The following is a 12,442-nucleotide window of genomic DNA, read 5'->3' as shown; positions in this document are numbered from 1 at the left end:
GTCTGCCAACAAATTTCAAACTAGTCAGTTTTAATCCATACGTACTCATAATTATCACTGTTCTAAGAAGAGTTCTTAAAATTTGTTTTATGGCATAAGCATATCAGATTTGATTTTTATTGGTAGTAGCGTAATTGAAATTTTGTTGTTGCTATATCATTCTTCTTGTGATGATAATTTGGTCTTCTGTTTTCAGTAACTGATTCAAATTTAAAAATAACCACTACAAAATTAATCATTAATAAATGCTTATGCATCTAAATTAATAAAGAAATTGTTCTCTTCAAATATTTTTAATCATCCATTATGGAGAAGCAGAAAAGAAAATTAATATATTATTATAACAATGAATGGAGAAAAAATGCTTTATTGATTATAAGAAAATGACCTGGGTTTCTTGTGCAAAAATAAAGTAGCTCAATATAACATATAATACCTCAAATAAATGCAACACTAAAAGATAATTTTATTATCCATTCCATTTTGGTGGAATGGTATCCATTCCAATTTTGATAGCAATTATCCTGCGAATTCTGAAATATAAAGATCCGAGATTTCATTCTGAAAATCTGCAATTACTAATGTAAAACACTTTTTCACTAAATTGTACCAAACATCAATAATAGGGATGAATACACCGATTAAAAGTGAGCATTTGTAACCTAAAAAGAAAAAAAGGATATTATCTGATTTCATCTATGATGATCCAAAGTATTACTTGATTTTTAACCAAAAATATTTGCATAAAAATATCACTTAGGTTTTATGGAGTTGTGCTTCTCCTTTAAAATTTTTCTTCGTCAAATCTTGTAACCACTCATGCAAAAATTGCACTTTTTTCTGCCAGGATCAGCACAATTATAAATCCAGGACTGTCCAGGTCAATCCCATATATCAAGTAATCCTAATAACAGATTTCCAAATTCTTACTGGCAATACTTTAATACATTTTACATACAGCCTATATAAATGACCCTACTTTAAAAGATACTATTCAGTGACAGAAAAACTACTAATTTAGATAAATGAACAACTTAACCCCCAAAATACTTACTGCATTAAGTTCGTCTTGTATGTTTTAATGCAAGCATCAAATGTATTCAATATATACAAAATAAAGGTACTAAAATTTATGCATATTTAAATTACATTACTGCTACAGAAAAATTAAAAATTATATGAAAAAATCAAACACATACTTGGATCTGGAGGTGGAGGAGGGATCTCTGTTGAATCAATTTCTCCTTGCTCCAAAGACTCAATCAGAGCATCACACATCTGAAATTCTACTTTGTTACATTTTGCATGTCAAGCAAATTGCATTTAGCAAAATTAAAAATGAAAATCTTCATATGGTTTAGATAAAATATTTGCAAATAATTACGCTACATTGCATCTGAGAACTGTCAGTGAATATCAACAAATAAAACATTTATTTGAACATAAAAAGAAATTATAACAAAATCTAAAATTAAATGTTTATACTATTAAATCGCCTGAGCTATCTAAAACAACCGAGTCTTCAGAACAAGTTTTATGTTGGTTTTCCAAGGGTTCCACTAAGAGAAATTTGGGTCTCTAACTCACTTTTCTTTTTCATTCCCCCCTCTCTGTTCCAAATTGATCATTTTCTATTAATCAGCCACAGATATCCAAACTTTTGCCAACATACAAAACAACAGCTAAAATCATTTTTCCACAATTAGCAACTTTTTTGAAAAGCATTACCAAAGTATTGATTGTCCCAAATATTGCTGGTGTTGAATATAAGATTTAGAGGGCTTATACATGCAAAATATAAAAAATATGATGGCTTAGCTCTACGTGAACCTCTAATTAACTTTCCCACAATTTCAGGACCTTCCCCCTAGAACAGTACTTTTGAGAACATTCTGGCATGTTATGTAACCACTACTATAATGCAGAGTTCGTGAAATTTTTCATCAGACTGCTTTCTCCGTCTACTGCTATGAGACCTTTACTTCCACTCTTCCCTTGTTTGAACAATATGACGCAGTAAATTTAAAGTTAATTCTATTTAGTTTAAATTACTATCACATATGTAATCTTGGAGAATCTAAAAGAATAATGATTTGCCATTTGAATTGAATAAAGATGTGCGATCAAAACAGCTAACTTCTCTGTCGTCATTTGGATACCGCCTTACAATCCCAGCCATGATGACTGCAATCTGATTATTCTTCTATGTTCCCGGAAATATTACACACATATATATATATAAACAAAATGTAGCTCATTTTCATTTCTCTTGCATTGTTTCCATGACAAATTTAAATTTTTAAGTTTCCATAGTCAGAAAACTTTTTAACGGTGAATTTTAAAGATCAAAGCCTGTACTCATTATAATGTTCAACTTACATATTTACATGACGCTTGAGAAATCAGATTTTTAAACTTTAAGTGGTTGGCTAGATAAGTTTAAAAACTAAGCATAAGCCTGAAGGAATTTTAGAATTTAGAAGTATGTCAGAAGAAATACAACAATACAGCATAAGTTTATGCTGTTTTATCTAACATGAAATCATTAGTCAGGAAAATAAGCCACTTCTGTTTTGTAATTGTTCTTTCAGTTTGGGAAAAATCTAGAGACATTTTTAAGGAATATTAAATTCTGGCCGAAATTACCTCAGACAGCACATCTTGTTTTTTAAAATTTTGCATGTAAAAGTCAAGGAACATTCTACATTTAACATATTAAAGCATTATGAAGATTCTTCTAATTCCAAGTTTTAACTCTGCAGGAAGACTATAAAAATGTTACTAATAAACGCTATATTTTGAAAACTGCTCAACACTCAGTGCTGAAACAGTTCTCAGAAAATTCTGTACTTTATTCAGAGAAATTACATAACTGGAAGTCCATGCCTAAGTTCAGTAGTTAAAGAAATAAAACTTTTTAGCTATTTTTCAAAAATACTACATACATATATGTGATGATAATTTAGTTTATTTCAGAAATTTGATATTAGATGAGTGCCTGACTAGGAAAGACATTATTATTTTGCAGTCATGAATATATTGAGGTTAGCAGATCACTGAAAATATTGATTATATATTAGAAGATGCCAGAAACTTTTGAAGAACTAATCAATAATCCAAACTTATCTTTATTACATGTTGATTATTCTATGACATGGCACATCAGAATCAGGACAATCAGCACCCCACAATTTTGATGATGAAGCATACGCAGCCAAGCAAGAGATATTCTTCAGCTAGCAAACTTAGACAGCAAAAGAGAGTGCATAACTGGATTTCAAAGGTATTTATTTACAGTTAAATTTTTCATTAATATGATTGGCGAAGAGTTATATGCAATACATAAGGTTAAAATAACATGATGCAAAATTAAGTTTTCAAATATGATGCAATTTCAAAAAGTTCTCACTATTTGTAGAAGAGAAAGGGGTGAAGTATTCAAATTAAAAAGAGGAATTAAGGGCTTATTGTCAATTTAAAGTATAATTCACAGTTATATATTTTTTATCTTACACACACACACGCATCTATCTATATATATATACAGTATCTACTGCTTATTAAACTCACATCCCTTCCAAACATTTTGAGCTTATTAAGCGATTCAGTTTAATAGAGAGTGATTTGTAAATTGCAAGTCATGACATCAGTTTTAAACCTTTTGAGTAAAATAATAACTAACAACTAATTCAATAATTAATTCTAAAATAGTAATTGAAAATTAAAATATTTACACAATTTTGAAATTTGTCTTTTAAATTTTTATAAAAATATTTTTAGTTTCTGATGAAATTTAATATCTTATGAACAACTATCCAATTGTGTTTGTTTCATATTGTTCAACAACCGCTTCTCAACTTCACAAAACTGCTAGTATTTTTTTAACTGGCATCTTTCAGTTTTTCTTAGAATTTGCAGTGTTTTTCTAGACTCGACTGCAATGACATGTTATCAATTTTTCCTGCATCACTTTTGTGGAATGAGTATCGCTGAAATTTATAGACTACACAAAGTGGATAAATGAAGATGAAACCAGTAAACACCAAGGTGCTGGACGTCCACATGTCATCAAAGAAAAAAGATGTCGGAGACTCTCGCTTGGTAAAGCAAAATCTCCGCCAGATAGTGGCTCAGCTGTCAGTCCAATACAATGCAGGTTTAAGTGCAAGTGTTTTGGAATACACAGTTCAGCAGATGCTGTTGGAAATGGGACTGGGTAACAGCCGTCCCACGTGTTTGTTTACAAAGCATCATTGCCAACTACGCCTACAGTGGGTCTAGGTGCTTAGAGACTGGATAAGAGGAGACTGGCTTAGAGACCAAGGATAAGAGGAAAACAGCTGCTTGGTCACATGAATCACATTTTTCATTCATTACATCAAAGGTCATGTCAAGGTATGCCATCATCCAGGCACATTGGCTAGTGGTAGCAGTGTTATGCTTTGGGGGCCGTTCTCACGGGCGGCTCTGGTTTCCTTACATTTGGTACAGCTAAGTCTCCAGTCATCTACCAGGAACTTGTGACATCCATACCAAAGCAAGCAAGTTGCAGCTGTTTGGCAGGTCAAAGGTCGTGCAATGCATTATCGAGTAGGTGGTCATAAAGTTTTTAGTTCAAAAAGAGATTATTTTTAATAGATTATCCTACCTGAGGAAAAATATGTAGGGTCAATAAACTGTGTCTGTAAACTGGAAGTGAAAAAAAATTTAAACCCGAGATATATTTTTGATTTCAAAAATTCTTATTTAGTAATATTTAAATTTTGCACAGTATTTGTTTTGGGTCTCATCAGAGCAGATTATATCTTGAAGACTAATTAAAAAGACATTTTCTTAAAAATTTTTACATTTCACTTCATTCTTTATTTGTATTATAAAAAAATTAATGGCATTACAATACTTTAATTTCATTTTTTGGCACTTTCTTTTCTGATTTATTTCTTGAATCCATAATTATCCAGATATAATTCAGAAATGTGACTCTGTTCAAAATTTTTTTCATTTGCTCCTTGTAAAAGACCACAGAATTTTCAATCACAATGCATAGCCCGACATCCAGAATTATCGAGGCTTTGATGATTCTGGATTTTAGATTCATTTAAACCCAGTAAGATGGTATGTAGAGATGAGAACATTGGGGCTTAGCTTAATGTTTAGGTCAAACAGCAAAATGCTAACTGCCCAATAGGGTCAGTATAAGAGTTGATGTGGCTGCATCTTGCAGCAGAATTTAGAGATGGCAAAAATTAGAATTTAACAGGAGCATCAATCTGCAAAATTAGGGAAGGTTTAAATTTTTAGAATTCAGGAGAGGCAATAGGCAGAATTTAAGGGTTGCAAAATTTTTAGAATTTAGACTTGAGAACAGCCAACAGAATTTAGGACCCACAGATTGTACCGGGCAGCAAAATGAGTAACAGCCACCCTGCGTCTCCCGACCACCCCTTAAGGCATTAAAGTACAATCCTGATCAAGATCAATATGATGTTAATCAGTGTCCTGTTATTGGCTACGGTGCAAACTCTCCAGCCAGCCAGTTTTGAAAGTGAATCTCAGTTAATGCTGATAAATATAAAAATGCATATAAATTTATTTCTGAAAATTAAAAAAAATTTACTCATTTGTTTGAGCTTTTTAATTTAATATTTTTAAACTGATGGCAGTAAAAAAGTTTAAAAACATCTTATAGTAAATTAATATGTAGAGTTTGAGCTACCTCTTCAACAAACAATAAGTTTTTCACAATTTGTGCTTTGATCAGTTCATTGACAGATTATCCGGACAATGTTCACATTTTGCTTCATTTAAACAAAAGTCCATTTTAACAGATAAAACTAAATAATATACATAATTACAAATTTATTATATATCTGTTACATTAGTTTTTTAATTCATGAAGCATGAAAGCATACCATGAATAACAAAAAAGGGTTATTTTTTCCCTAAAAAAAAAACAGAATTAAAAATTGGAATATCTTTTTCTTAACGTTGAAAAACATTGCATAAAATTCAAATTAAATATTTAACTTTAATAAATCATTTACTAGTAAATGTACATTTATAATAACATATAAAACAGATAAATATTAAACATTCAGAAATTTTTTTCATTTCTGCTATTTATGAGGAAATTATTCACAATTAAGTCATTTAAGCATACTGCAATATTAACACTCACTTTTGAAATTTTTAGGTATTCTAATGCTGCATTTTTATCTCCATCACGCTTTGCTTGAAGAGCTGCCTTCTTGTATTGATTTTTTCTCACAATTAAATTCTGGCTTAAAGAAAGCCCTATCAATGAAGACGAAATATATCATGAAAAAACACTCCTAAAATATATATTTTTTTAATCTCTTCCATCAAAATCATTTACAATGACAGATTAAAAAGTAAACTGAAACAGACACTAATTTTTACACTTTCACAATCCATTTTTACTTTACAAATACATGTATTCTAACATAATGTTTTCCAAATGATGCTTCTTGGCATGTAAAATATATTTAATTAACAGAAACAGCAATTTAATTAAAATAAATAGATTACCTGAAAGATATAGCATTATTTAAGCTGATAAAATTAAGCAGTATTTTCCCTAAACACACTGTAAAATAAAATTTAAATATGAATAAATATAATTACTTTAGAATAATACACTGCTCTCAACCGATGCCACTTCATCTAGAATCCACAAAATACTTTCATGGTGGAAAAATATATCATTTCCATCATGATGACTATTATTCCTGTATCACAGACACACAAATTATATTAGTTGCTGAAAGTCTAAAGCATAGCATTAAGCATTTGGATTAAAGTAGAAACTATAATTATGTTCATATCCTACAGAACTCAGTTCCATAGCTTTTCTGAAAGTTTGACAGGAAAGATAATCATTTGTTACAGCAAGAATTCTGATATTCTGGGAGGAGGGGGGGGGGAATTCAACAAACTTTTCCCTTAAATCATAGAAATTACTTCCAAGGAAAATTTTACAATATATACTAAATACATTAATTTACAAAACAAAAGTTTTTAAAACATCCTCCTACCCAAGTGTATTTACTAGTATTCATTTTAGTGCATGTCATTTTACTTAATTCATTCATTTGATGTATATTCAGTTAAATTCACCAAAATTACATTCATTTTAATGCAGTGCTGTCAATCAATAATAAAATTCTTTTGATATCAATGCAAAGAAAAATTTGAATGATATCTATACATTAAGACACAATAACACGCCGAATAAATACTAATTCAGAAGTCAAACAACAAAAATCAGCGTTATATTTGCAAAATTTTCACAGGACTAGTTTCGATGGTTTTACCGAACCACCATCTTCAGCTGCAAAACCGCAAATGAACAAGATAGGAAATAATGATTAGATAAGATAAGAAAGCCTGGACAAGAATAAGCAAGTGGCGCCATCTGTTGGCGATACCAGAACTAAAACATAATTTCTCTAAAAGCCGAAGGCAAATTTGGATTGGAATTAGGATCGTTAACTAGAACAGAAAGATTTTTATGAATGTGAAATGCCTCTAGAAAATCCAGTTCTCCAATGGAAGATGTTTTTTGAATAATTTTGGCAGCAGAAAAATTGAAAGTGTGATTTTCGGACCAACAATGTTGAGCAACAGAAGACTTCTGTGTTTCCTTTTTTCTAACATATGCCTCATGTTCTTTGACGCGAAATTTTAAAGCTCTCTTAGTTTGGCCAATGTAAATTAAACCACATTGGCAAGGAATCCTATAAATACCCCAGGAATTCATATCCGGAATGGGGTCCTTGAGTATAGAAGTCGGAATTTTATTGATGGGAGAATAAACAACCCGAAAGTTAAATTTCTGCAAAATATGTGCAACTTTATAGCTAATTGATGGAAAGAAGGGAATGACAACAGAATTTTTATAATCTCCTAAAATAAGAGTGTGGCTTTTAGTGTGTTGAGATGAGAATTTTTTAACTGCTTGATTAATAATGTTGGGTGAAAAGCCCCTGTCAATAGCTATTGCTTTTAAATAATTTAGTTCTTCATCTAGGGCTAGTTTGGAGGAGCAAACTTGAAGAGCACGGAAAACATAGGAATAAAATGAAGCTAACTTTTGTTTAGACGGATGACAAGTCCGAAGGTGAAGGATCTTTAGGGATCGGATTATATGGTCCTTCGTTTAAGAGTTTAGTGACACCATCGATGTAAGTGTTCTTATCCATGACGACTAAAGATCCTTCACCTTCGGACTTGTCCAAAATAAAAACTGCGATCAAATCTTCGCAAATCATTTCAAGCAACTTAAAACATTCGCTTATCCCATCTGTCGCTAATTGTGCCAGATTATATGCTCTTCCCAAAATTCATAAAAGTGGTATTCCTTTCCGCCCTATTGTATCAAATTTAGGTACTGCCTCGTATCCATTAGCTAAATATTTAGTTTCTAGATTTTCCACTCTATTAGACAATAACATTTACACCATAAAAAATTCAATAGAGTTTGTAAAAAAGGTTAAAAACATTTCTCCTAGTAATTTACTCATGGTTTCTTTTGATGTAAAATCATTATTCACCAATGTCCCAGTGGAGGGTGCATTAAGATGTCTAGAAACCAGACTTCGCGAATTTCATTTCTCTTGCATCGAAATTGATGAGCTAATTTCTCTCACTCAACTCTGTTTGAAACAAACACATTTTGTTTTCCAAAATAAATATTACAAGCAAACTGAGGGATTAGCCATGGGAAGCCCCCTCAGTCCCATCCTGGCTGATATCTACATGCATTATTATGAATCAAAATTGTTTGAAACTTTAAACTTCCTGGCATGGTTCCGCTACGTAGACGATACTTTTACCCTGTTTGAAGGTAATAAAGATGATTTAAATAAAGTTCTTTCAACAATGAATTCTATTGATCCTGCTATTCAGTTCACTTTTGAACTTGAGACTTGCAATGCTCTTCCGTTTCTCGACATTCTGGTCACACGTAACACATCCAACTTTAGTACTACAGTTTACCGTAAACCTTCATCGGTTTGCCTTCCACCACACTTTAAATCATGTCATCCGTCTAAACAAAAGTTAGCTTCATTTTATTCGTATGTTTTCCGTGCTCTTCAAGTTTGCTCCTCCAGACTAGCCCTTGATGAAGAACTAAATTATTTAAAAGCAATAGCTATTGACAGGGGCTTTTCACCCAACATTATTAATCAAGCAGTTAAAAAGTTCTCATCTCAACACACTAAAAGCCACACTCTTATTTTAGGAGATTATAAAAATTCTGTTGTCATTCCCTTCTTTCCATCAATTAGCTATAAAGTTGCACATATTTTGCAGAAATTTAACTTTCGGGTTGTTTATTCTCCCATCAATAAAATTCCGACTTCTATACTCAAGGACCCCATTCCGGATATGAATTCCTGGGGTATTTATAGGATTCCTTGCCAATGTGGTTTAATTTACATTGGCCAAACTAAGAGAGCCTTAAAATTTCGCGTCAAAGAACATGAAGCATATGTTAGAAAAAAGGAAACACAGAAGTCTTCTGTTGCTCAACATTGTTGGTCCGAAAATCACACTTTCAATTTTTCTGCTGCCAAAATTATTCAAAAAACATCTTCCATTGGAGAACTGGATTTTCTAGAGGCATTTCACATTCATAAAAATCTTTCTGTTCTAGTTAACGATCCTAATTCCAATCCAAATTTGCCTTCGGCTTTTAGAGAAATTATGTTTTAGTTCTGGTATCGCCAACAGATGGCGCCACTTGCTTATTCTTGTCCAGGCTTTCTTATTTTATCTAATCATTATTTCCTATCTTGTTCATTTGCGGTTTTGCAGCTGAAGATGGTGGTTCGGTAAAACCATTGAAACTAGTCCTGTGAAAATTTTGCAAATATAACGCTGATTTTTGTTGTTTGACTTCTGAATTGATATCTATACATGACATCACAATTCTACTGGACTGAACACAGAAATTCTAAAGTTAGATTTCCAGTAAAATAGTTTGTGTAGTCAGCAGTAGAAAAATTGTATAACACTACAAATTCAAGATCGGAATCCTAAATTAAACAGTTTTCCAAAACAGAAAATAATAAAGCACAATAATTTTTTCTATTCTAAATTCTTCAAACTTTCAGTTTAACAGTACCTAGGAAAGTATCAATAAATCTATGATTAAATTCAACGCAATGTTTTCACTAAAATATGTGCTACAGAAGCAAAATACAATTTTAGTTTCAATGTGACTCTTATAATACACATAAGTTTTCAGCACACAGTGTACACATAATATGCAGATATTTAACTGGCAAACTTGGTTATTCTAATAGAACTATTTTTAGCACATACATCGACAGAAACTTTCCTGAAAATACCAGAAAAGATGATGATCAGTACTTTGGTAGGTTTCTTGCTCTTACATGCTTGTGTATAAAATCTTTTAATTTAGGAATTAATGTAAACAGCTTAATTTGGTCTTGTATCACATATGATTGTTTATTTAAAATTTACAACAGTACCTTGTGCACAACATCATAACACAAACTGATGAAAATCATTGACTAAAAAGACAAACACAACACTAAATAGTTAAAATTGGTGAATATTTAATTTTACCCAATCTGCATAAGGAGTGGGTGACACAAGTGGAAACTGTTTAGAAAGAGAAAAGGTAGGTGTTTGGATGAGGAGTTGCATTCAAATGAAAAATTTCAGGTAACTGTCTTTCTGGAACATTTTTGTCTTAAAGGCATTCCATACAGCTCGAAATTCACTGAGCCTGAGTTTCACTCAAAATTTGTCCAATGTGATTTATTGTTGTCTACATTTAAAAATATTTCTAAATTGTGACATGGAATTGCAAGTGGAAATGTTTATCCTGTAACTTGCTACTGCTTTATTAGGGTGGCATCACCGCAAGAAAATTTTACATCTTGTACTATTTTGTATAAATTTCCAGAATCGAAGCACTAAGATTGTCTTTCCTTTCTTTCTCTGAAGACGTTTTCTCCACAACTGCTTTTTATTGTTTCTTTGGAAGCTGCTCCAGTTATTTCTCATTGAGTTCATTTTATGGCCCTCCAGTAACTCCTCCATGTCTCATTGTTAACATCCAAGATCATGAAAATTGAGAGTTAAAGTCCTCAAAGCTGCTGCCTACAACAAAAACTTGGCTATAATTTCCCTTGGATCAAATTGCGAGGTAAGCAACATAATATATTAAAATGACATTTTCAGAAATCCCTGAGTGTTGATGCTGTGTCATAGGTTAATTCAAATTGTTGCCAACCTGAACATTTATAACTTGAAACACTGCTTGTAACATAAAATGGTTTTGGTCTAGATAATTTGTTCATTAACGAAACAGTTCATAATCAGAGGTACCACTATATTATATTTCAAATGTGAAATATAAATTTCAAAATATAATATTTATTTTGAAAATATATTTTCAAAATAAAAGCAGTTTTCAGTTCTCCAAATACATACCGATTACTGCTGTGCATAAATTAAAAAAAGCCATCATTAAAAGAGATGCTTCCCGCCTGTAATCTCATTGGAAATTCACATTGGAAATATAGTGGTTTTAGTAATGACATGCAACATGAATAAACAATATAGTGCAAAGAGTTCACAGAAAATAATTACAAAATAAGTTAAGACTCAATTATTTTCAACCAAGAGATTCAATCATGTTGAACTGCAATGTAATATTTAATTTTTTTTTTTTTTTTTTTTTTTTTTTTCATTTTTGTAAATAACATAAATTAGCATTTGGCATTGTATGGCATACAGAAACCTATCTTAGAAATGATCAACTTAGATTATACAAAATGAAACAGCTTTTCAGAGAAGTAAATATATGCTATCAGAAAAAGAAATGGCAGGAATACGTATACAGTCAAAAGTCGTTAATCCGGACTCCTCGGGACTTCGGCGATTCCGGATTATCGATTTTTTTCGGATTATAGATCATCAGTTTAAATCTGGTAAGATGGCATGCAGAAATTACAAAATTAAAAATATGAAACCGTAATTTATGAAATAAAGAACAATTATGATCTAAAGAGTATCAAAATTTACAAAAAGAAAAAGCTTAATATTTATTTGTTTACTTTATTAAACATTTCCTTCAATGTAAGTTGCTTCGTTTCATGTGATAATACTTTCTCTTTAATTCTATTAAACAGACATAATTTCTTGTTTAGTTACAAAGTTCCGCTGTTCCAGTCCTATAATTGCTGTGTTGAGAATACCGACTAATTTGTCAATCGAAATGTTTTCATTTTCAATAACCTCTGGGTCACTTTCTTCACTATCGGAAGCGAATTATAATGACGAGGAACTTGATTTAAATCATATCAAAGACGGAGTACATCGAAATGAAATACTACACTTAGTACGGAATTATAAACTAAATAAAATAAAAACATCTGCCCTG

General features: G+C 31.3%; 1 protein-coding gene across 2 annotated transcripts in view; it reads right to left on the bottom strand.

Moving 5' to 3' along the window:
- l(2)gd1 (lethal (2) giant discs 1) overlaps nucleotides 1-12,442 on the bottom strand; it is a 200,315-nt gene that overhangs the window by 116,946 nt on the left and 70,927 nt on the right. For both annotated transcript variants that reach the window (XM_035368889.2, XM_035368890.2), the window contains exons 7-8: nucleotides 6,179-6,294; nucleotides 1,200-1,278 (exon numbers count right to left, since the gene is read on the bottom strand). In XM_035368889.2, coding sequence (XP_035224780.2) covers nucleotides 1,200-1,278; nucleotides 6,179-6,294 — 195 coding nt within the window. The remainder of the gene's footprint in view (nucleotides 1-1,199; nucleotides 1,279-6,178; nucleotides 6,295-12,442) is intronic.

This window comes from Stegodyphus dumicola, chromosome X1, assembly GCF_044657685.1.
Source record: "Stegodyphus dumicola isolate Sdum_Otavi_A_Nest chromosome X1, ASM4465768v1".
Lineage (NCBI taxonomy): Eukaryota > Metazoa > Arthropoda > Arachnida > Araneae > Eresidae > Stegodyphus > Stegodyphus dumicola.
This window is presented reverse-complemented; position numbering and strand designations above follow the sequence as displayed.